The sequence below is a fragment of the Sorex fumeus genome, unplaced genomic scaffold, assembly GCF_029834395.1.
Source record: "Sorex fumeus unplaced genomic scaffold, SorFum_2.1 ptg000047l, whole genome shotgun sequence".
In the NCBI taxonomy this organism is placed as follows: Eukaryota; Metazoa; Chordata; class Mammalia; order Eulipotyphla; family Soricidae; genus Sorex; species Sorex fumeus.
The window spans coordinates 1,221,507-1,244,985 of record NW_026606104.1 but is presented as its reverse complement, the minus strand read 5'-3'; the positions used below and the strand labels follow the sequence as shown (position 1 = coordinate 1,244,985).

General features: G+C 39.9%; 2 protein-coding genes across 5 annotated transcripts in view; one reads left to right on the top strand and one right to left on the bottom strand.

Moving 5' to 3' along the window:
• Window positions 1-22,230, bottom strand: part of CEPT1 (choline/ethanolamine phosphotransferase 1) — a 37,528-nt gene extending 15,298 nt beyond the window's left edge. The window contains exons 1-4 of one of the 3 annotated variants that reach the window (XM_056122827.1): window positions 22,045-22,230; window positions 15,281-15,690; window positions 8,212-8,359; window positions 5,610-5,751 (exon numbers count right to left, since the gene is read on the bottom strand). In XM_056122827.1, the coding sequence (XP_055978802.1) occupies window positions 5,610-5,751; window positions 8,212-8,359; window positions 15,281-15,619 (629 nt within the window). In that variant the 5' untranslated portion in view covers window positions 15,620-15,690; window positions 22,045-22,230. Of the gene's footprint in view, window positions 1-5,609; window positions 5,752-8,211; window positions 8,360-15,280; window positions 15,691-21,733; window positions 21,854-22,044 lie in introns of those variants that run through there. The other 2 variants (XM_056122825.1, XM_056122824.1) reach the window with 2 other exon arrangements.
• The window catches only part of DRAM2 (DNA damage regulated autophagy modulator 2), a 46,219-nt gene continuing 44,690 nt past the window's right edge, over window positions 21,951-23,479 (top strand). Inside the window, exon 1 of one of the 2 annotated variants that reach the window (XM_056122828.1) lies at window positions 21,951-22,015. The gene's annotated coding sequence lies outside the window, so the exon portion shown is untranslated. Of the gene's footprint in view, window positions 22,016-22,448; window positions 22,535-23,479 lie in introns of those variants that run through there. The other variant, XM_056122829.1, reaches the window with a different exon arrangement.

Here is a 23,479-nt window from a genome sequence, read left to right as displayed (position 1 = left end):
ATAGGCAGCTGAAAACCCGAACTAAAAACACAAGAGTTCAATCTCAATTTACATAGGATAGATGTAAATTTACTGGTGCCTCAAACACTGGTCTCTTATCTAGTGTCCCACTTTAAAGTCATTTATGGGTCTGATGTCATATACTGTGCCCTTTCACTGCTCCATATCTCACTGTGCTCCTATTTCTGCACTTTCCAATAAAAGCTGGAAAGGGCAAGTAGGAAGTAGTTTCTTTGGATGTGATTAGAACACAAATCAAATTAGTTATTTTCTTGTCTTGTTTCCTGATGATCTCTAGCTCAGAATATTGATATTTTTCTCTGTTCACTTCCCTTATTTCCACACCTGCATTGTAACCATGCTGGATTAATTTCTAAGCGGTAAGCAAAAGTAAACATCCAATTCAATCACTAAAGATGTTTTTAAACTCAGATGTTAACAAAAAAGAGGAGCAATATACAAGAAACTTCAAATAAAAACTATGTAATTAAAATTTAGAATGGAGGAATGCTGTAAGAGATGCACAATTTCACCTGATCTGGGAGTCAAACTGCAATCCTGACTTTGTATGAACACAAACAGTTGTTTAGAAGAATATAAAACTTTGATAAAATAAAATTAAATTGGGCAGCATTCAAAGGAATAAATCACCAAAGAAGAATAAATTTCAGAGAAACTGAAAACGAAAAGGAAATTTTCTGTTATTTAATAATTCACCTTAAACTTTTAAAGACCTGCAGATCCTATACAGGTATTCAACCTATTACTAATCCACAGAATGTGAATTGTATGTTAACAGAGGACAGTTTTTAATTATTTAAAGTCAGAAATTTATTTCTATAAAATAAACATTTAAAATGGTAGGAGTTATGGTTAAACATGAAACCTTGGAATTAAGAATTGAAAATGTGATGAAGATAAATAATTATAAGTACACTAGAAATTAACACCTGTAAAATTAATACTCACTGAAGAAACTTTAGATAACACCTAATTTAAAACTCTTACAATACAAATTAGACAATGGGCACATGAAAGTTTTGGGCCTTGCATCAGCAGATTAACAGACAAGATAATGTGGAAATGATACTTGAGGCATGATATAATGGACTTAGTTCAATTTATTATATCTTTTTGTTCACTAAAAACATAAGATCTTTTGTTTGTTTCTGGAAATAATAATTATCTTTTTCAATGTGGAAGATTTTAAAAGGCTCTTGCTTTGCACAAATACAACTTTATTAAAATTGGCTAGGATTTCTAAAAATTTACAAAAATTACTTTGTACTCACATCTGGCAAGTCATGAATTTAAAAATACCCGACAATACAGAGTTTAGATCTTAACGAAGGATTTGTGAACATTTAATATAATTAATAAACATTTTATTATTTTTACTTATTTTTTTGTAATTTTGTTGTTGTTGTTGTTGTTCACACCTGGCAGTGCTCAGGCCTGACTTCTGGCTCTGCACTCAAGAGTTCACTCCTTGTAGGGGTTGGGGACTATACAGGATGCCAGGGATCAAACCCGGGCTGGCTGCGCACTACAAGCACCTTACCCACTGTACTACTGCTCCCCTCCAAAAACATTTTAAAGAAAATTTTACAAGTTACTTCAACTTCTTCAACTTATCTTCTTCCATGAACCCAACCTATCCATGAAATTCCAATCTCAGCTCACTTCCCACCCCGTGAGTCTTCCATTTTTCTAAGGCAGTAAAAGTCCTCAAGGATTATAACAGGTCTGAAACAGCCACAATGAGCAATTTCACCTCTACATAAACTTCAGCTCAATATGTAGCTGACAAATGCCTCTACCTATTTTATCTGCTCTCGAGAGTATGTAAAATCTAAATTGCTTCTTTAAAGGCTTCTTTAGGAATAGTTGTATTATTCCTTGTGACTCCATTACACTGATATTTTAATATACTGTTCCTTCAATATAAAGGACTATTAACATATTATTAACTGTACAAATTCAACACTGTGAAGAGTGTTGAATATAAATGTGAGTGCAGGATTTTAGGAATTTTATAATTTTCCAAATCGAAACGAATCCCTTACCATACTAATATCTAACAGAAATGTTATATTTAAAACTAGTCTTAATTACTTTGTGACTATCCCTACATGTTATTATGAAGAAGCACTACAGTGGCACAGTGTCTCCTTATCTAGTTTCTGTTACCCTAAATCACTTTTTAAAATTGCTGCTTTTTCCAGCAATTTAGTTTCATAAGCCTCACTTCCTCTTTCCTGTTATCTTCACTCTCTTTTCTAGTTAATTTCCAGAACCTTGAACCCGTTTTCTGATGAATGCCTTCCTCCTTTCTACCGTAGAGACATATTTTGCAGTATAAACTGCTTATTAATTTCATTTACTTCTCATCCCCTGCAAGTTGGCTTCATTGCACCGCTATAGGGAAACTACTCTGGATAGCCTCATATCGCCAAGTCCATGTACAATGTTTCTCTCCTCTTTTTGAATATTGGCAGCATTTAGAGTTACTCTCTTTTGAAGTTCATCTCTGTTTTGACTTTCCATTCCAATACACTTCCTCCTACTCTGGCTTTTCAACCACTTTCACGGACTTTCTTTTAGGTGTGCTCTCTAAGTTTTCTGCCGTATCTAAAATTCCTCACACACATGTTCTAGACAGAGGTATCTTTCAAAGAGGTTCTTCCTCCTATAGCATCCTTCTCTACTTTCCATCCAACCATCCACAGAGGGCAGAAAGGAATCACCCTACAGTCTGTGCTCTCATTCATTTCCCATATCCAAGGGCAGACTGTGTCCTGTATTGTTACCTTTTTAAATTTTTCTGCAGCCTACCCCTTTCTCTTCAAAGGGGTGACTGTGATTGTGCTAATTCAGATCTCACCAGTCTTCTTCCTTACTTCTGTCATAATCTTTTCCAATTCAATCTCTAAAAAAATCATCAGACTAATCTTTCCAAATATTACATTATTTGGGGATTGGGGGTGAGGCTGGGGTGTGGAGGGCATATCCGGAGATGCTCAGGGCTTACAGCTAGCTCTGTGCTCAGGGGACAAAATGCAGCACTAGGAACCAATTCTGGGTTGGCTATGTGCAAAGCAAGTGTTTTAACCTGTATTTTCTCTCCAGTCCAAAACTGGTACTTTTGCCATTTCCCTGCTTTAGTTCTGCCACTGATTCAGGGAAATAACCCACATTTCTTGACAGAACATCAGATACCTTTCTGATTCCTCCTCAGCCTACTGCTGGCTTCTCCCTTATAGGCATCTTCTGCTCTAATACAGAACTGCTTACTGTTCTCAAAGGTTCATCAAAGGAGCAAACCATGAGAGAAATTCTAAAGTTGGCAAACAGAAAGCTGTGACATCAAGTTCTCCTAAAACCACTATTTACTCTTCCCCTAGTTCCCTAATTCATTCTTTCTGCTTTCTTTCATTCCCACACCATTTGTTTGGTGTTGCTTTACTTGAAAGGGAAAGAAAATACATGACGACTTCATGGTAAATAAGCTTTCAATTTAAATTTAACTGAAATAATAAGCAATAAAGTAAACTATGCAAACTCCAGACACTACAAATTCAGCTACTTTTGGAAATAGTAACATCACTAAAATTAAAACTGAACTAGGGCAAACCAAGTGATCGGAGTAGTCCATCAACATTTTGTGGTTTTAAAAATTGTATTATTTATTATTGGCTTTTGGGATCATATCCAGTGATGCAGTGCCAGGGATCAAGCCAGGGTTGGCTGCATGTAAGACAAGCACCTTACCCACTATACTGTCCCTTCACCCCTATGATTTTACTTAATGAGGAAAAAGAGGAAGAAAATATTAAGAGAAAAATCTATATAATGTGAAGGGGAAAAAAAAATCTTTGTTTTTTTCAATTAATATACTCCTTTTATGCCAGGCATCTTCAGTCCTTTCAAACTATTCATCATTTTATAAACTGCTGATGAATTAGGCAGTTTTCAATTGCACATTCATGACTACTATGAAACTTAAAATACTTAAATAAGGCTATCACTGGATGGGCCTTAAACATATTTTCCAATTCCCTTTATTTAAAAATCCTTCTGAGACATGTCTTTTAGTTAACATCCAAAGTATTATTTATTAAATTATTTAGTTAATATCATAATTTAAGAACATCTTAAATTCTATTTAAATAAATTTAACAAAAAGCATCTGAACTGAACTTGTAAGGTACAGCTGAATTTTCATGCTTTCTGGCTTGTTGAAGGCCTAGAAAAGTAAATTTATTAAGGATCTATAAATTTAAAAATCCATTAATAATCAATTCTGAAGAGACAGGTTAAGATGTTCTCCTATCATCTGCCACCTGAGATTTTTAATATATCATGAAGTATTCTATTTTTTTCTTGGTGGGGGGAGGGACCCACAACTGGCAGTGCATAGGGCTTTGTCTTGGCTCTGGGCTCAGAGATCACTACTGGAAGAGCTAACGGAACCATATGTGGTGCTGGGGATCAAATCAATGTTGGCCGCAAGTGAGGCAAGTGCCTTAACCCCTATTCTCATCTCTCCAGTCCAAAGTATTCAGTTTTTTCTCAAGTTTTTTTCGCTTTTAAACCTATACCATGTAAGTAGGAACTGTGACACTTCAGTACCATTTGGTAAATACATCCTAAGCACTGTTCCAAGACAGGGTCACTCATAAATATTTATGGAAAAGTAATGATGTCCAAGTAGGAATTATTCATTTTGAAATTTGAAAGGAATTTAGTTTTCCTTAGGTTTTAGCTTCTGTTGGGTACTAATCTATGTGGTGTGTTCATGCCAACAGAATTATCAAAAGCATAGATTTTTATAAATTAAAATACCTAGAAAAAAAGTGAAAAATAAAATCTATTAAGCTGATATTTAGAGAAGAAAATTGTTCTGTTCTCTCAAAAACTATGATCTTTCCTGAAAATTCAATTTCACATGTCAAAATATTAACAGTAGGGGGGAAAGAATGAATCTGTCTGAGGGGAAAAAAGGCTATGAATGAGCAAGGGCTACTGCTTTTCATTTTATTTAAAAAATACTGGTTGGGGTGGGTGGATGGTTGGATGCTATTTTGTTGCTCAAGGTGGGTGGCTGTGGATGTTAAGGGGGTCAGGGTAGAAAAATAAATAAAAGAAGAAAGAAGGGGGGGAGAAAAGAAAGAAGGGAGGGAGGAAAGGTAGGAAGGAGGGAGGAAGGGAGGAAGGATTTGGTTAGGTGGGCCAGTGATAGTCCTATAGGACACTGTTGCACACAGCCAACACTGTTCAATCCCTGACACCCCGTATCATCCTTAGTCCTGCCAAGAATGATTCATGAGATCAGAGCCAGGAGGAACCCCTGGGCATCACTGGGAGTGCCCCCACACCATGTTTTTGGCCGTTTTTTTTTTTGGCCGGGGGGAGGGGTGGTGGGGGAGTTGGTTGGGAGATTCTAGTACTTCCTTTTAAAAAGAGTGATAGGAGAAAACATGAGAGATGATAAGGTAAGCTTAAAATTCATTTACTAGTTCAGTGATCGATCAAATCCTAATACTCAAATACCAAAAGCAACATTCTCCTTATCTGAGTGAACAAAATCTCCATTAAGCGTTACTTACATTCCAAATCGCAAGGTTCCAGAAACATATGTTTGCCAGTGTGCACAGTAGAACATGAAAGTCCCAGCAAAACAACAAAAAAACATCCAATCAGGGTTTGTCCCCAGTTGTACAGCAATACACGTTCCAAGAACCACAAAAACTGCAAAAGAAACATCACAATGAAAACCCAGCAATCTCAATAACAAACATTAGCTGAGCTGGAAATTATTTTAGATGTTCCAAAGATTTGCTATAAATGTCCAATCAACTCTTATGTATGGTAACAGGAAAGTAGGATATGACTTTCAAATTATCTTTTCAGTTTTATTTCAACCTCTTCTTTCATTATACCATGCAGTGGGACCAAAGTTCTTGAAAGCAACAAAAACACTTCAGTATGGGGGCTGGAGCAATAGCACAGCGGGTAGGGTGTTTGCTTTGCACACGGCTGACCCGGGTTAATTCCCAGCATCCTATTACGGTCCCCTGAGCACCGCCAGGAGTAATTCCTGAGTGCAGAGCCAAAAGTAACCCCTGTGCATCACCACTGCAGAGCCAGGAGTAACCCCTGTGCATCGCCAGGTGTGACACAAAAAGGAAAAAAAAAAACAATCTTCAGTACATTTTGTAGTGAATTCTCTCAACCTAGTGATAGCATAATAATGAGCAATAAAAAATGATAAGGCAGAGTCAAAAAAAAAAAAAGAACAAAAAACCCTAAATAATTAAGAAACCCAACAGCTGTAAATTGATAGGTGCCTTCAATATGGGTGAACAACAAGAAAAAAAATTCCTATAAAGATTTGGGAATTGGGAAGAGGGGGAGGGAAGAGGGGTAAAGGGTAAAAGAGGAGGAGTGGGGAGAGGGAGAGAGAGAAGCAGGGTTTCACCCAGCAGCCCCAGTAGCCCCTCCTTCCACCTGCCCCCAAAAGTTTAGAAATCAAACTACACAGTGAAATGACTATACCTTAATATAACTAGATACTCATCTTTCTGCAGTCACATATATAATTAAAATAGCCTTTCAATAAGTCTCATTAGCCTTTATTTGAAGTTCTAAGTCTGTAAAAGTTATGAGCTCCAATCTGACCCTTTTCTTTTAGGATACACTGAAATAATTTCAATCTGCGTCCACATCTGAGAAGGGGGTTCACAGGGTAAAACTACCACGGGATTTTGTTCAATCTTTTAAAAATGTTAAAGGCTAAGAATCTAATTTAAGAAAAAATAAGTGTGGTGTGCAGAAGAGTTCCTCTCAGGGAGACTAGTTAGAAACTTTCATTTTGTTTTTAAATTTTTTCTCACCTCTAAAAGTATTAAAGAGAAAAATTAATAAAAGCATTAAAATTTAATTTAAAAAGAGCACAAATACATGGTACCTATAGTCTAACTATGACAACTCTTCAACTACTAGAACATTAGTGTACTGTTTTAGCTTTTTATCTAAATCCATTAGCATAGTCATACTCATAATTAAGTTGACAGCATATTTTTACTTAAATCATTGTTTTTATGGTGCCAGGGATTGAGCCTAGCATCTTACAGTACATGCAAGGCAATACAACATAATTTTATAAATACATCTGTTTTCTCTTGCGATACTGGGGACTGAACACAGTGTCTCACACATGCAAGGCAATCACTCTGCTGCTAAACTAAGTATCTGACAGCCCTCCCCCCAAATAAAATGAACACTTCCTTCTTTGTTTCCTCTTGTTATGGTGGTGCTAGGGATTGAATTTAGGGCTTTGAATGTGTTAAGTTACATGTCCAACACAATAGTATGTTAAATGTCTACATAATATCCATTTGAGTATAAAGACCATGAAATTCTCATTCTTCCACTTTCATACTTAAACCTAATTTATGAGATTTTTTTTCTGCTTTTTTTTGGGGGGGGAGGGGTCACACCCAGCAGTGCCGAGTGGCTCTGCACTCAGGAATTACTCCTGGTGGTGCTTCGGGGACCATATGGGATGCCAGGGATTGAACTTGAGTCGGCCACATGCAAGGCAAGCGCCCTATCCACTGTGCTATCCCTCTGGCCCCATGAGATTGTTTTTTGATGATGAAAAGTATGCCTTATGATTTTAAAAACAAATGCTAAAGAAATAAAGTCTAGGGTTAAAACAAAATGCTGAAAGCAGACTATAGACCAAACATGATTGCCACTCAATGCCTCTTTTGCAAACCACAACACCCAAAAGGAGAGAGAGAACAGAGGGGAATGTCCTGTCACAGAGGCAGGGTGGGATGGGGGGGATGGGGGGGTGGGAGGGATACTGGGATCCGTGGTGGTGGGGTGGTGGGAAATGGGCACTGGTGGAGGGATGGGTATTTGATCATTGTATAATTGAAACCCAAGCACAAAATTTGTAAGTCTACAACTGTACCTCATGGTGTCTTACTAATAAAAAAAAATTGGAAAAAAAACCCCCCTTAAGATAGAAAATAGCTTAATATCTAAATTTCTCATTAATAAATATTAACCAGATTTATAGTGTTTTGAAAATAATAAAACTTATAATTATTCTATTTACACATATCTCTTATTTATTCTAGCACTTTAACATATTTCATGTATCACTGTTAATCATTAACATAAAAAAATCAGTAATACCTGTTGATAGTGAATCACAACCATGATCAAAAAGTTCTCCCAAAGGAGAACTACTATTGGTCCTTCTTGCCTGCTTTCCATCTATAGCATCCAAAGACTGGTAAATGAAAAGGCCACACGCACAAGCAATATATGCCCACAGAGGTGCCTGTGAAATAAAAGGCAAAAATATTGAGACACATTAATTTCTTTGGGTTGCTAATCTATTTATACTTGCAGATAATTTTATCTTTAAGAAGTATTGCTAGTCAGAAGTTATGGAAGAGAAAATCCAAGTGCATCATAATGAAAAGCTTTTTGAAACAAATCTGATTTGTTTTATAATAATATTAATATAATAATATAATAGAATTAAATTTCCTACCTTGGAGGTGCTTACGCAGATGCTGACTAACTCCTTTTTCAGGAAAATAACTAAAATCCCATGAGAGTGAATACAAAGGTCCCGCCTACTATTTAACTTTTATGAATCAATTAATAAACAACATATAGTACAATTTTCTCAACTGTATCTTCAAGATGATTGTGGGCATTACACAGAAAAATAATTTCATTCCCAACTCATGCAGGAAGCCCTGGATTAAACAATATTACACATATTTCTCGACTAGTCACTCATGCCCATTATGACTATTCAAGAGAGGATTGAATATGTTGCCATTTTCCAAGTTAATTTGAGCACGAAACTTATTTTCAAACGCACTTCTTCAATGGTCCATGGAACAAGAGGGAAAGATGATCTAGGATAGAGTGACTAGAACATTCCCCGCCCCCCCCAGATATCTGTGGTCACTTTTAGGGAAGGGGGGTTGGCCCATACCCAGCAGAGGGGAACATACACAGTTCAGGGGACTGAAATGAGGTAAACACATGCAAGGTACGCACCCAGGTACTATCTCTCTCCCTGCAATGGTCACATTTTAATTTTTTTTTTTAATTTATTGAATCATCGTGAGAACAGTTACAAAGCTTTCAGATTTAAGTCTCGGTCATACAATGATCAAACACCCAGTGCATATTTTCCACCACCAAAAATCCCAATATACCCCCCCACACTACCTCTCCATGTGCCTGTGAGGCAGATAATTTGCACTTAACTCTCTCTCTACTTTGATTACATTCATTATTTCGACAAAATGTAATGCCTCATCATTATTATTTGGAATTTCCCCCCAACAATCAAACCTGCTGAAAAGGCATCATGAAATAATTTGTTTTCTATTGCTGGTTATGAGGACGATATGATGTCGCACGGCCACTACCAATTTTGGATTTCTGATATTTTTACTAATTAAGTCAGGAGGGATTTCTGCCAAAAGCCAAATAGTTCCAAGATTGGTTTGAGTGCCTCTGGGGCCATGGCTGTGCCGGAGAGCCGCTTGTGGGGGGCAACTCATGGTCTTGGCAAGGCAAGAAGGATGTGCTGGTTCTGCGCCCCATCCCATGAGGCTGCAGTCGCCCTGTCACCGCCGGCTCATACCAGGTTGTCCAATAAGCTCCAAACCGGCGGCCACCATGCTGTGTGTGTTTGTGTGTGTGTGTGTGGGGGGGGGGGGGGGGGCGGGGGGATTGGTGGAAAAGACAGACACCCTTTCCCTAGGAGGGCAGGATGGGGGGACTTGGCACTGTAGCTTAATGTATAGTCCACAATGGTCACATTTTTTAAGCAATAGTGTTTTGGTTTTTTTTTTCCTCCCCACATGGAAACTTAATCAGATCACTTGGACTGAATTTAAATGACAGATATTTAAAAGGGAGAGCTTCTACTTGGCTTATTCTTTTTAAGAGGATGTGAAAAAAAGTAATTCACAGTAACAAAATATTTTCTCAGATATTCTCTATTAAGTTAAACTCTGAGTATTCAGTGTAGAGAGGAACATATTAGGACTCTTCAGAGCTGCAAATAACACTTAGTTTATTCCAAATTTACAGACGTGCCTCTTTGATAGAGATCTATTTAGTCCTGTTATTAAAGACAAGGATCTTCTCATATACTTTTCTTGAAGTTTAATATTTTAGCACACTGTAGCTGTCAAAAGAACTATGGTATATACTTGCCCAAAGTCACACTTACAAATCCTGAAAACAGTAAAACACTTTACACTTAGCCATGATGGAGAGAGTGACTAATCTTGTATGACAAAGAACCCCCTCTTCTAGGTCTCAGGCCTACCGCTTCTTGCTCTTAAGGAAGTCAGTAAATTTCCAAATCTGCATTGTCCTATAGCAGAAAGTACCCTGTGGTCACTGTCTTTGAATTTTTGAAAATCACACTGAAAGTAAAATTCAGTTGCAAAGGCACATTTCAAGTGTGCAACAGTCAGGCGTTGTCATTGCTCTAATATTGACCACAAAGATCCAGAGCTTGATCTTTGCAGAAAATTTCATTCAATAGTAGTACTACTTCAGGGAAACAGAAAACCAGGGATATCTTTGAGCCTAAATTTAGGATTACTACAGGTCAAAATGTTACTCTGGAACACAGTCAAGTTCAACTGTTAGGGGAAAAAAAAAAATCCTAGGAAATAGCAAATGGTAATTATAAGAATATTTATATGAGAATGGTAATATATGAGAACTAAGCCTTTTCATATTTGAGTTTTTCTCCCTGTACAATTCTAAAACTAATATTTGTATTTTTCTTCCTTGTTCCCATTATTTCACAACTCTCAGGCCACATTCAAGAACAAATTTGGTCTCAGCTAGGTTAAGAATTTGAGAGACTAGTGAAAGAATTTATGTATTAGACAGGAAGTAATTACACCTGGGTAGGTGGGTGGGGAACAACTAGCATAAGCAAATAATCTTATCAGAATGTGTCAATTAGTTAACTTGCAAAATCCTACAGTGATACTCTTTATTTTACTTTGCAGGGTGACTTCCCAAGCAGTCCTCAGGATACTTTAAGCATTCCTTTCTTCCGTTCACATGCCTCCCTCACGTTCCTTTCCTCCCCACAGTTCTTGGCCCACGTGGGGGTTCAATACAAGGGTAAGAGGATGGTGGTACAAGGATGAAAGGATGAAGTATTTGGGCCCAACAATGAGGGAGATTAACCTGGGCCAGCAGATAATACAGAGAGTACCATGTGATGTCATATATTGAACCTAGGTAGCTGCATGCTTAAGCGAGTACTTAAGCCCTGTACTATCTCTCTGGCCCCTTACAGAGATATTATTTGAATAAACTAAAGTGGGAAAAATCTAAGAAACATAGGGTTTCCTTAATCTTTAAAGCAGAACTGATGAACTTACACATATACAAATATGTTCATATTTTAGTACAAGTGATTTTTCTTCCTCAAAGGCTATATTAACAATTGTTACGAATTATAAATGAGGTTGGAGAGACAACACAGCTTGCTTTCTCACAGCTGATCCTGGTTCAATCCCCAACACCACATAAGGTCCCCATCCTGTGACAACAATGGTGCCTGCACACAGAGCCAGAAGCCCTCAGTACCACTGAGTGTGGACCTCAAAAACCAAACAGCAACAACAAAAATAATTATACAAGAAAAGATGAACTGGAGGTAGCACTATGAAGTCATGTTTAAAAGAAAAAAAAGGAAGAATTTTACTTTTGTTTTATACCTTCCTGCTCTCCTTCTTGCTTTTAATGTCAGTATGAGTGAACGAGATTATAGGCAATGGGTCATTAAAATGGGTCCTCTTCATTTTTCTGTATTAAAGATTTTTTAGTGTTTTGTATTTACACACAGTTAGGTGGGTGGGAGTAAGAACTCCAGGGATTTCTTTGAGCCCAAACAGTCATTGTTTTTATTAAGTTACTTAAAAATGTAACTTACTTAAAATGTAAGTAACTTAATAAAAATAAATGAGCATTAAAAGAAAAGCTCTTAAGATGTTCATATTCCAAAAAGCTTTTATTTCCCAATCTAATAAAGTTCTTATTAGTTTGAATTTAACTTATAGTTAAACTGTTTTTCTTACATATACAGTAAAAAGTAAAGTAAAGGCCCTCCCGTTGATCATCGATTTGCTCGAGCGGGCCCAGTAACGTCTCCATTGGAGATTTTGTTGTTACTGTGTCTGGCATATCCAATACTCTCGGTAGCTTGCCGGGCTCTCCGAGAGGGGCGGAGGAATCGAACTCGGGTCGGCCATGTTGGCTTCATGCAAGGCAAACGCCCTACCCACTGTGCTATCGCTCCAGCCCTACATATACAGCAGAAAATACCAATTTGCTTTATTTTGCATGGCAAGAGCAATTATAAAACACATCAAGGTGCAAAATAAATTACACATGAATTTTGGATACCCAAAACAACACCTCACTGATGAGGTTTAAATACTTTATTGGAACGACACTGTGAGAATATTTTGGTACTCTGTATCAAAAGAGAAAAAAATACCCATTTCTATCATTGGAATTTGTGGGGGGAAAAAAAAGTCGACTCTTCCTTTCTTACCTACCCGAAAGTCTTTACCCCCTTCCATTTTTTTTTTCTACTGTTGCAATGTCTTGGTTTCATTCTGGGATGCAATGTGTAGTTAACTACCTACACAGGGTGCCACAGAACCACGAAAGAAGTGCCACTTGGAGAAGCGGGGCAGTGCCACACAGGGAACTTGCACATCTGCAAGGCAGGTGCTCTACCGTTGAGCCACATTCCCTGGTCTCCTGAACAGCAAGTTTTTTCTAATGATGGCTAAATCAACTGAAACCATTACAAATGTAATGTTCCTATCTGCTAGAAATATTGGTATCTGAAACTCATCAATATTAAAATAGTAGTATCAAAGGCAAGTTCATAATTTAACATAATTTAATGCTCACCTACTTGTATAAGGCCCCAAAGAAACAGAGCTACAATAATTGAGAACTTCCCTAAGTAACAAAGTAATAAGGTATGAAACCTTTAAATTCTAAGATACCAATAAAGGAAAAAATAAGAAATTCAATAAGGAATTAGACAAATGTGTGATTCCATACATAATGTACTACTAGAGGAAATCAGGAAAGAAGAGGTTATGTGGGAAAAAATAAGCTATATACCTAAATCTTTTTTTAATCAGTGTAATATCTTCTTACCTTTCACTGAACATTATATGCACTCTCCACATAATATTACTTAATCCTCTTTACACTATAAAATTTGAAAGAATAAACTGCAACTTTGCCTTGCACGCAGCCAACATGGCCGACCCGTGTTCCATTCCTCCGCCCCTCTCGGAGAGCCCGGCAAGTTACCGAGAGGATCTCGCCCGCACGGCAGAGCCTGGCAAGCTCCCCTTGACGTATTCGATATGCCAGACACAGTAACAACAAAGTCTCCAATGGAGACGTTACTGGGCCCACTCAGCAAATTGATGAACAATGGGAGGACAGTGACAGTGAAACTGCAACTTTGTAAGTCTTTGCAGAATTAAAAAATTAAATTCTCACTAAAGATCACTATCACAGTCATGTCAATTTTAATGCATTATGATATAGCAGCTATAAGCATATCTACCTCACCTCTTAGGAACCACCTTCCATTGCAATGTACCATTTTTCAACTTGATTCCTCCCAGCAATGATTTTTGAAAGTTTCTCTACAGTATTTCCTATTTTGTAAGTTTTTCCAGAAAAGTTCATTAATTCTGGGGTTAACCCAATATTTCCAAATCACTCAAAAATAAGTATTGTAAGTAACATGATGCCTGTAAATTCTAAAGAATTCAATAAATGACTATTAGATGACTATTAATAGCTGAGAGACCTTTGGACTTGCTCTCATTCCCTGATTCCCATTCTGAAACCAGTTCAAGATTACTGGAAGGCTTCCAGAGAAAATATATTACTTTTCTGTTGTTCTAATATATCTCTGAAGGCCTAGGATAGCTGAAGAATAACTCAGTTTTCCAAATAAGCTTCAGAGGTAACCTTGAATTAAAACAACTCAAAGAACTGTACACTGTAGCACTGTCCACCCACTGTTCACTGATTTGCTCGAGCGGGCACCAGCAATATCTCCATTGTGAGAAGGAGGGGGGTGGGGAGAGGTTCTAGTTTCAGTTTTGGTTTTAAGTAATGGGCAGCAGAGGGTAACTGAGGTACCATCAGGAGAGAGACTAGTCTTTGAGAAGGCCCTGGAGATAGTCTTTGTAAGCAATACTATGTTTTATTTCTTTAATGGTAACCAAAACAGGATGCAGAACAGGAAATACATCATACTGATTTTTTCTCATACTTCTCTGTCTTGTTAGAGTAATAGAATAATATCTGAGGTCCCCATATCAACTACGTGTTCAGGAGTCAAAAGGGATATTCAGTAAGTTTCACTGAAATGGAAAGGAAAAAAAACCTTCCATAGGACTGGTTTACTGCCATGTAGTCTCACTACATGATACATTTATTTTAAACTTAAACTTTATTCAGTCATTAGAAATAGAGTGAAGCGTTCATAAAGAACTTGGATTTGCTGAATTTAGAAGGACTATTTAGCATGTCACCTTCTATAAACACTCATGTATATTCTAGAACCAGAGTCTAGCTTTAGTGTCTGTTTTTTCATAAACTTAGTACATAAAGTAGCTTGTAGTTATAAGTTTTGTTAATAATACACATGATACATTATTCGCAAAGAGTTGATAAATAGCTGTCAGATTATCTAATCTTTAAAATCCTAATTAGGTACTGGAGCTATAGCTATAGTTATAGCTATACCATACGTGGGTAGGGTATTTGCCTTGCACGCAGCGGACACGATATGTAGCATCCCATATGGTCCTCCAAGCACCACCAGGAATAATTCCTGAGTCCTAAATTAGGAGTAATCCCTGAACATCGCTGGGTGTGAACCCAGAAGAAAAATGAGTAAAATTTTTAAAATAATAGAAAGAGTGCTTTTGGTATATAATAAATGTTTTTTTTTTAAAATATGGTTTTCTTTGGGGTGGGGGTGGAACTTCTGGTGGTACTCAGGATCACTCCTGGCAGGGTTCAGAGGACAATATTGAATGCCAGGGATTGAAGCTGGGTCTGCCACATGCAAGGTAAGCGCTCTACCTTCTGTATGATTGCTCAGGCCCATTTTTATCTGGTGTGAAGAAACTCCTCTTACCTGCTCTGTAGCTGTGGGGCAGTAGAAGACTAATAAAACTGTTGTACAGATGTTTATCGACAATCCAATGATGGTGATAAGATTTGGGGCAATCCAGGAGGGAACTCTTCCAACTAGCCATTCCCAATACCCTTGCATTAAGGGTTCAAGTAGGGACCGTCCAGCACTCTGGTATCTGTGTTCTTCCAGCCGCTTTAGTTGGTGTCTTGACAGTGGTGGTGTAGGTAACTGAAACAATTTATTTAATATACACCCTGGAGTACTCATATGCCTGAAGCCCATAGAGGACTCCGGGTGAGTCTCTCCATATCTTTTTCTTGCTGACCGATGCCCACTCATGGATCTTGACTTTCTTTTATTTGAAGAGAATAATATACCTAATTCTGTAGCTATTTATGGCTGATATTTATCTGAAAAAAAAAAAGATTAATTTGTCAATGACTTTGGCAATATCAGCAATTTTTTTAAAAAACCATCAGATGGAATAAATTAATAAATATATAACACAGGCATCACAAAACCAGGAAGAAATAGTTCTAAACCAAGAGAAGTCACATAACCTCTACATTAGCAAAAATTTAAAGATTTTAATCTTTTCTGATAGATTTGTAATTTCTGACTTCAAAACTCATGTTTTTTTTCTTTCTACTGAGTACTTTCTTTCAGCAATAAAATAATTTCATATATATAAATAAGGCATAAAGGTTTACTCAAAGATGGCTAGCAAATTAGTAACACTATACGGACAGCTACTTTCTAAACATATATTTTTTTTTCCTTTTGGTTTTGGGCTACATCTGGTGGTGCTCAGGGCTCTGCACTCAGGGATCCTCCTGGTGGGCTCATGGAACTACATGGGTACCAGGCATCAAACATAGGTCAGCAAAGTGTGAAGCAAACGTCCTACCTCCTATACTATCAGTCTGGCCCCTAAACACATTTTCTATGTTAACTCACCTAAGCCTACAAATTTAAAAACTATCAATTGATTTTCTTTACAGGAAAAAGAGACTGAAACACAGAGAGGCTAATTAAACTCATATGTAGCTAATAATCATATAAGCATATGGTTACTATTTAAGGTAAATGTATCATTAATAGAAAGGGGTACAATGTTATTTTAAGTGAAGATCAAACAGAAATGAAAAATTTAGATCAAACAGAAATGAAAAATGTACAGAATACATATATTAATAAAGACAGCTAATAAACTGAGAGCTTAATCCCTTAAGTTCTTGTATTTAACATGAAAAGATTAAATGCTATTAAGTGACTTAAAATAATGACAAGTATTTTTCAAGATTAACAATTATCTGTATCTATATCTGTATCAGATGGGGGTCGGAGAGAGAGTATAGTGGGTAAAGCACTTGTCTTGTCTTGCTCTGTGCTCAGAAATCATTCCTAGTGGTACACAGGGACCATATGTAGTGCAGGAAATAGAACCAGTCTGTTTTGATCAGGGAAAGTGCCTTAACCCTTGTTCTCTCTCTCTGACTCCTAAAGTAACTTAGAGATACGTATCTTTTACTTTATTATTTTGATTTTTGTATCTCACCCAGTGGGGCTCAGGGTTTACTCCTGTCTCTAGGCTCACTCCTGGTGTGCTTGGGGAACCATATGGAGTGCCAGGGACCAAACCCAGGTCCACCATAGAGCAAATGCCCTACCCACTGTACTAGTATTCCAGTCTCAAAATACAGATCTTTTAGATAAAACCAAATGACGAGAATTTAGGTAAGAGACGAACATCAACTTAAAACATCAACTTAAAAACTAAATCTATTAAGGCCAGAAAGTGGAAATTCTTGAAGGGATTATGTATAAGAGAAGGAAAATAAAGAACCTGTGGGAAACTCAAAGTGAGCAGGAGGAAGAGAAGCCATAGGATTAAAAACAGAAAGAAAAAAAAGCATGAAAAGGGTAATGGCATTGAACAGGTACTTTGATATCTCTCCATAGAAAGCTATTAAGAATGCAGGATGAAATTCCCAGAAATGCTGTATGCTGGGAATATAGCAAGTGATATAGGACCTATAGGATATGTGAGCTATGATCTAGCAACATGCCCATAACTTCTTACTTTCATCCTCATTAATTTCAAATTCTAAAATTTCACTGTCATCATGATCAATAGTAGCATCCCTCAATCTGGGCCAATCACGTATCTCATAATTAATTCAGAAACAGTCATTATGAGGGTCTGAAGATAGTACAATGGTTAGGGTATTTGCCTTGCAAGCAGCTGACCTGGGTTATAGCCAACCCGGGTTCAATCCCCAGCACCCCATAAGGTCCCCTGCGGTGTGTCAGGAATGATTTCTGAGTGCAGAGCCAGGTGTTATCCCTGAGCACCATCTGGTATGGCCCATAAAATAAAACAAAACAAAATGAAGCAATCATTGTGAGATTTGATTATCTTAAAAAATTTTTTTAATGAGTTAGTCAGCTTTTTGGAATTCCATTTAAAATAGAAATAATTTAATAAATCGATTCACATTTTGTGCTGTTCCATTCTCCAAGACTGGGGGGAGGAGCGCGGGAATCTGACATACTGTGAGTGCTGATCCGTTTTTGGCACTAAACAGCTACAAGCAACTGATCCTAATGGTTTTAAGTTTGAACATTTGGCAGGACTGTCTGATAAACTGATACTTTCCTTCTGAGAGTGTTTCCCTTCCTTGGCCTAATTTTATTTTAACCTTCTATTTTCTTTTAGGAAAATCTACATTTTGACAAGCCTTTCTAGATTTAACCATTATATAATTCATGGGGGGGGGGGGGAAGCCAGAGATTTTGAAGGTCGGTAACACTGTGTCTATGAAGCGATTAGAAACAAGATTACAAATATAAATTCACATCCTTGTTACTTCTGACACAGAGACACAGCTACTCCGCTGGAACCATACAGATGACTAAGAAGTTGCTGGACCCATTGTGGTTCATCTCTACTCTTTCCAATCACACTGAGACTCACAAACTAGTGCTATGGAAACCTTTTGAAGAAAAGAAGCTGGAGAGAGAGCAGTAAAGGTGCCTGACCTGCACAGGGCCTGACCTGGATTTGATCTCCAGCATCCCATCTGGTCCCCAGAGCCCTACTGGGAGTGATCCCTGAGCACAGCCACAAGGGAGCACAGCCACATGGAAGCACAGTCAGGAAACAAAACAAAAACAGCAGCTTTTGAATTTCAGCAAACAGAATCTTTTCAAGGGAACCAGAGAAGGAGGGGGGTTGTAATAGAAAGTTTGGATTGAGAGAGGAAGAACTGGGACAGGAATATGTAGATATAAACATTAAAACAATATTCTAGCCATTTGTGATCCTATTTTTCTAGAGTCAGACTTTTGCCTAAAGGAGTGTTAAGAGTGTAAGTGTCCTCTTTCCACACTATAAGAAACCAAAAAAAAATTATGTAATTAATGAAAATTATTGCTGGTTAACCTAGAAGCATGACCACCTGTGAGGTTTTATAAGAAACTAGATTCAAAGTTCCAAATGCACCCAGCCAATATCTGAATGTGATACATAAGTCAGACATGGTCCCAGCTCCCTTTACCAATGGGAAAATAATTAAAAATACAAACATGTAAATAACATTCTGCACTGTTTGAGTGCTATGAGGAAAACAAGTGTGTGGCCAGTAAAGGGCATATTTCAAATATGGTTGTAGTCTCTGAAGAAGGAGCTTTTACACCTAATTCAGAGGAAGAGGAGAAGCAAGCAATTCCAAGAGCAGGAAAGAGGGAAGTTCAAGAAAAGTGACAAGTCCTGAGGCAAGAAGGAGCTTTCGAGTCCAGGTTCCTTAGCAATCTCAAGGTGAGGTAAGAGGCAAACAGATGAGAGTGGGACAAAATGAAGCTTGAAATGCCACCCAGTCAATGCAAAGGATGACAGAACATGGTATAGAATTATAAGATTTTATTCTTAATTATGGAAAGCCACCTGTGGCTTATAAGTAAACCTGCAATTTTGGGTCCAGTTAACTGTGGATTTCATTATAAATCGTGACAGTGAAAGTATTTTAAACTATATATATATATGTGTGTGTATATATACACATATATTTGTGTATATATATACACATATATATAAAGACCTTATCACCTGGCATTCAGTATGCAATTTTGATCGCATTCTTACTTAAAGCAACCATTCCACTTGCAAGCAACAATTTCCCCTCTCTTCATAGCTATAAATCATAGCTTGAGTTCCTTTCCCTTTCATAGAACTTATCACATTTTGAGCCTTCTTTGTTCCTTCTCCCACAACAGTCTGTAAGCTCCACGCGTATGGGGACCAGCTCTGCCTGAACATTCTTTTCCCCTGAATCTCAACCTGCACTGTACACCAAGTGGGTAATCAGTACTTATTTGTGAAATAACAAACAAAATATGATTTGTTGAGGATCAAATGCGTACCTAGTTGTCCTTGAGCCAGAATAAACAGAAAGTCTGAATATGCCACACATGCTCACAACGAAAGTTCAAAGAGGGTGATTGGGGCGGGGGCCTTCTTGAAAACAGCTAAGTTACAATAGGTTGTGAACAAACTGTTCTGGGAGTCCAGAGGAGGGGACACATATGGTCCAACAAACTATTCTCCTTGTGCAGGCATGAATATTTATGTTAAAGTATAATGGTACAAAAATACAACTGGGGATATTTAAGGGACACCTCTACTAAAATTACACACACCCTGTGGACCTTAAATCTCTGATGCAGAACATCTATGCAATAGCAGCAGAGGATAAGGGCATGCTGTTTTAATCTGTGTTCAGTACTGAGTTACAGCTGGCAAATGTCATATTAAAAAATAAATATCCAACTGCTCCTTAAGAGCAAAAGGTAAGCTTATACAACATCCAACCTTTGGTGTAAAAATCCAAATCCCCATCCTCCCATTGCACCCAGTGCCAAATCTTTGAGCTGCATTGATTCAGCAGTATGTTTACAGTTCTTTCACAGGACCTAGTGACTACACAGCCCTTTCCAACCTTTATGACAAGACTAAAGGGCAACATTCCTGGGGAAGCAGAAGAAATTATAAACAGCAAAAAAAAAAAATGCAAATAGGCTCACAGGATTACACTCAACATTATTTAACAAGTGATACACAGAAGAACAAGTTAGCAAATACAAAAAAGCCTTTTATCAGCAGTATTGGAGGCTAAAGCAGTACTGTGTAATACAATTTAAGTCTACTGTTTTACTGAAGTGAAATCTTGTGTTCCTAAAAAAAAAAAAAAGGAAATACCTTCCTCCAGAAAAATAAAAGACGCGAAAGCCTGACAATTTATAGATGATTTTCCTATCCCTTACAAATTAAAGTCATAGTTGGATAGAAGCACAGCGGGTAGGGCTTTTGCCTTGAATGCGGCAGACTTGGGTTTGACTCCCCAGGACCACAAAAGGCTTCCGGAGCCCTTCCGAGGCGCTCCCTACCTGAGCACGGAGCCGGCAAGGAAGCCCTGAGAACACCGGGTGTGGTTTAGAAACCAAGAGGACCCTCTGTTCAAACAGACTAATACTACTACGAGGCAGCTTTAGCTGAATTATTAAAAATGGAAGTGTGGCAGCGTGAGAAGACAAGATACACGCGAGGGACTCTGACTAGCTTTTTTACGAGCTAAATCTCTGAGATTTTACATGACCACCTATGTCATCAAGCCAATTCGACACACACACACACACACACACACACACACACACACACACAGCGCAAGATCCTACTAGTGTCAGAGCAGTTTGCTAAACGTGCCTACAAGGAAATCAGAGAGACTCGAAGCCTGACACTCAATACTGACGTTTCGAAATGCCAACACCAACAAAGTGACACCCAGAAAAGAACCCAAAGCGCCCAACTGGCGAAAACAAGTTCCACCCCGCCTGCTGGAGACCCATTCATCGAGCGCCCCCGGGCACCGGGCACGGCTCCGCCGCTCGCCCGGGCCTTTCTCCTTCCAAGAATCCGCCCCGGCTGACGAGCGCGGGCGCCCTCGGAGCTCGTCAGTACTGGCTGAAATCTCCCGACCAGCTGCCGAGCCCCCAAGGCAGGGCCCACCCCCGACACACCGCCGGCCCCGCACTCCGGCGGAGCCGGTCGGTAGACTCGGCTGCGCCCGGGCAGGAGGGCGTGGAGCTGACAGGCAAGGTCGGCTCCGTGCGGGCAGCGCCCCCACCCCCCGGCCGGGGCAGGTCGTCCCCGCTCCGGCGCCCGCCACCCCGCGTCCCTGCAGCGGGGCCCGGCCCCGCGCTCGTCCCGCACCTCGGCGGCAGGGCCACCCCTCCCGAGGAAGGACGGCGCTCGCTTCCCTCCGCTCCGCGCACCGCTCCCGTCCAGCGCCCCACCCGAAGCCGGGAGCCGCCGCTCCAGCCCCTGGGCCGGCCGTGCCCCCAAACACGCTCCTCGCGCCCCGCAGGCCTTCCCCACGGCGAGCCCCGCAGCCTTACCCTGCGCCCCCGAAGCGCGCCCCTAGGAATAAGACCGCCGACTCCAGCCTACCGGGTGACTCCGATCGGCGGCAGCGAGCTTCGCGACACCTTCACGACTGCCGTAAAGGGATACTGGGGGGGAGCGCGCGGCGGCGCGGGCGCGTTCCCGCGGCCGGCGAGCGCGCCCCGGGCCCGGCCCGGCTGCTCGGGAGCGCGCTCCGGGCCCCGCCCCGTCTCCGTCTGTGCCCGCGGGCTCGCAGCCGCCCTGCACCCCGCGCCGGTGGGGTCTTCCCGAGTCAGGTAGGCCGCGAGGGAGGGGGAGCACCTACCTCGGCGCTATCCGGGGCTCAGTAATGGGGACTCAGAGAGGGCGGCTCCGGCCGGGGGCACCGCCCAGAGCCCCGCGGCCAGCGTGGTTGTCGCGTGTCGGCTCGCCCAGCCTCCGGGGTTTGCTCCGTGCCCGGCGCGGGGGAGGCTGAGCGGGTGGCGGGAGCCCAGGCGGACCCCGGAGCCCCGGGGGCGGGTAGGGCTCCGGGCTCCCGGGCTCACCTTGCGGTCCACGTCCTGGGTCCTCTCCGCGCTCCACCCCCATCCTCGTTCCCTGCGGGGACAAACTCCGCCTTTTGCCCATTCCCCCGCCACTGGCAAATCGGAGCTGCGGTGCTTTTCCTAGTTCGTTGCCCCCGGAACGAGACAGCGGTCGCAGTTCATATGCATGTGTGTGTGCACACATATATGTATATGTTTTACAAAACCGGCTTTGAGGACCTTTCTCCCGGCCCCACAAAAAACTGCGTGCGGCTCGAGGACGCGTTTCAGGTGTCCTTGGACTCAGATTCCGGGGTGGCGGGTGAAGGGGAAAGTTTGAAATTGAGATCCTTGGTGACCTTGTGTTTACTCCTAGTCTGGTCAGCCACGCGCAATTCTAGCACGAGGGGGTGGATCCAGGTGGTAGTTAATCCTATGTGTATCTTCACTGCTGCGCTCTAACAACAGCCACCGCGGGTACGTTTGGGAAATAGAAACTACAACCGCCGGCATGATTTTTCCCTTTGTTGCAATTTTTAATTTGTTTGTTGGTGGCCAGATGCGCATATGTCAGTTGCAATGCAACTTAAGCTTCTTTCTCATTTATTTCCTGAAACTTCGGATTCAGTTTTTAAGTTACACTGCCGGATGCTTTAGGATTTTACAAGAATATTAACGTTTGTTGACAGCCGTAGTGATTGTATAGCCAGTAGAGTGTTGGATCTCTGGCACCCCATGTGTTCTGTATTATCCCTTCATCCTACGAGAAGTGAACCCAGAGCACAGAGCCAGGAGTAATATATATGCAACAGTGAACTCAGAGAGAATTAAATGACATGTGTTTATATGTACTATATAACATTTGCTGAGAGGCAAGTTATATTTTTAAAAAATCATTTTCTGTCATTCTTTGCTTTGGGTCTGGTGGTATGTTGTACCTCAAAATAAGTTTAGGACTTTCTCTCTTCACTTGGAATATCCAGAATTTACATCTGGATATTGCGTCTCAATAGAGGAGAATAGTATAAAGAATAGATCAAATTGCCAGTGGTGGTTCACACTTGAGAAAATTGAAAATGGTGTCTGACTTTCTGTTTCATGGATCTTCAGAGAAAGCAGAGATTAAAAAAGGGAAGAGATGCAAGAATCTTTTGTTAAACACTTGCAGTATATGAAGGTTAATCCTGGATATCTTTGGATATTTTGAAAGGTTTCTTAAATTATTAACAATTACAT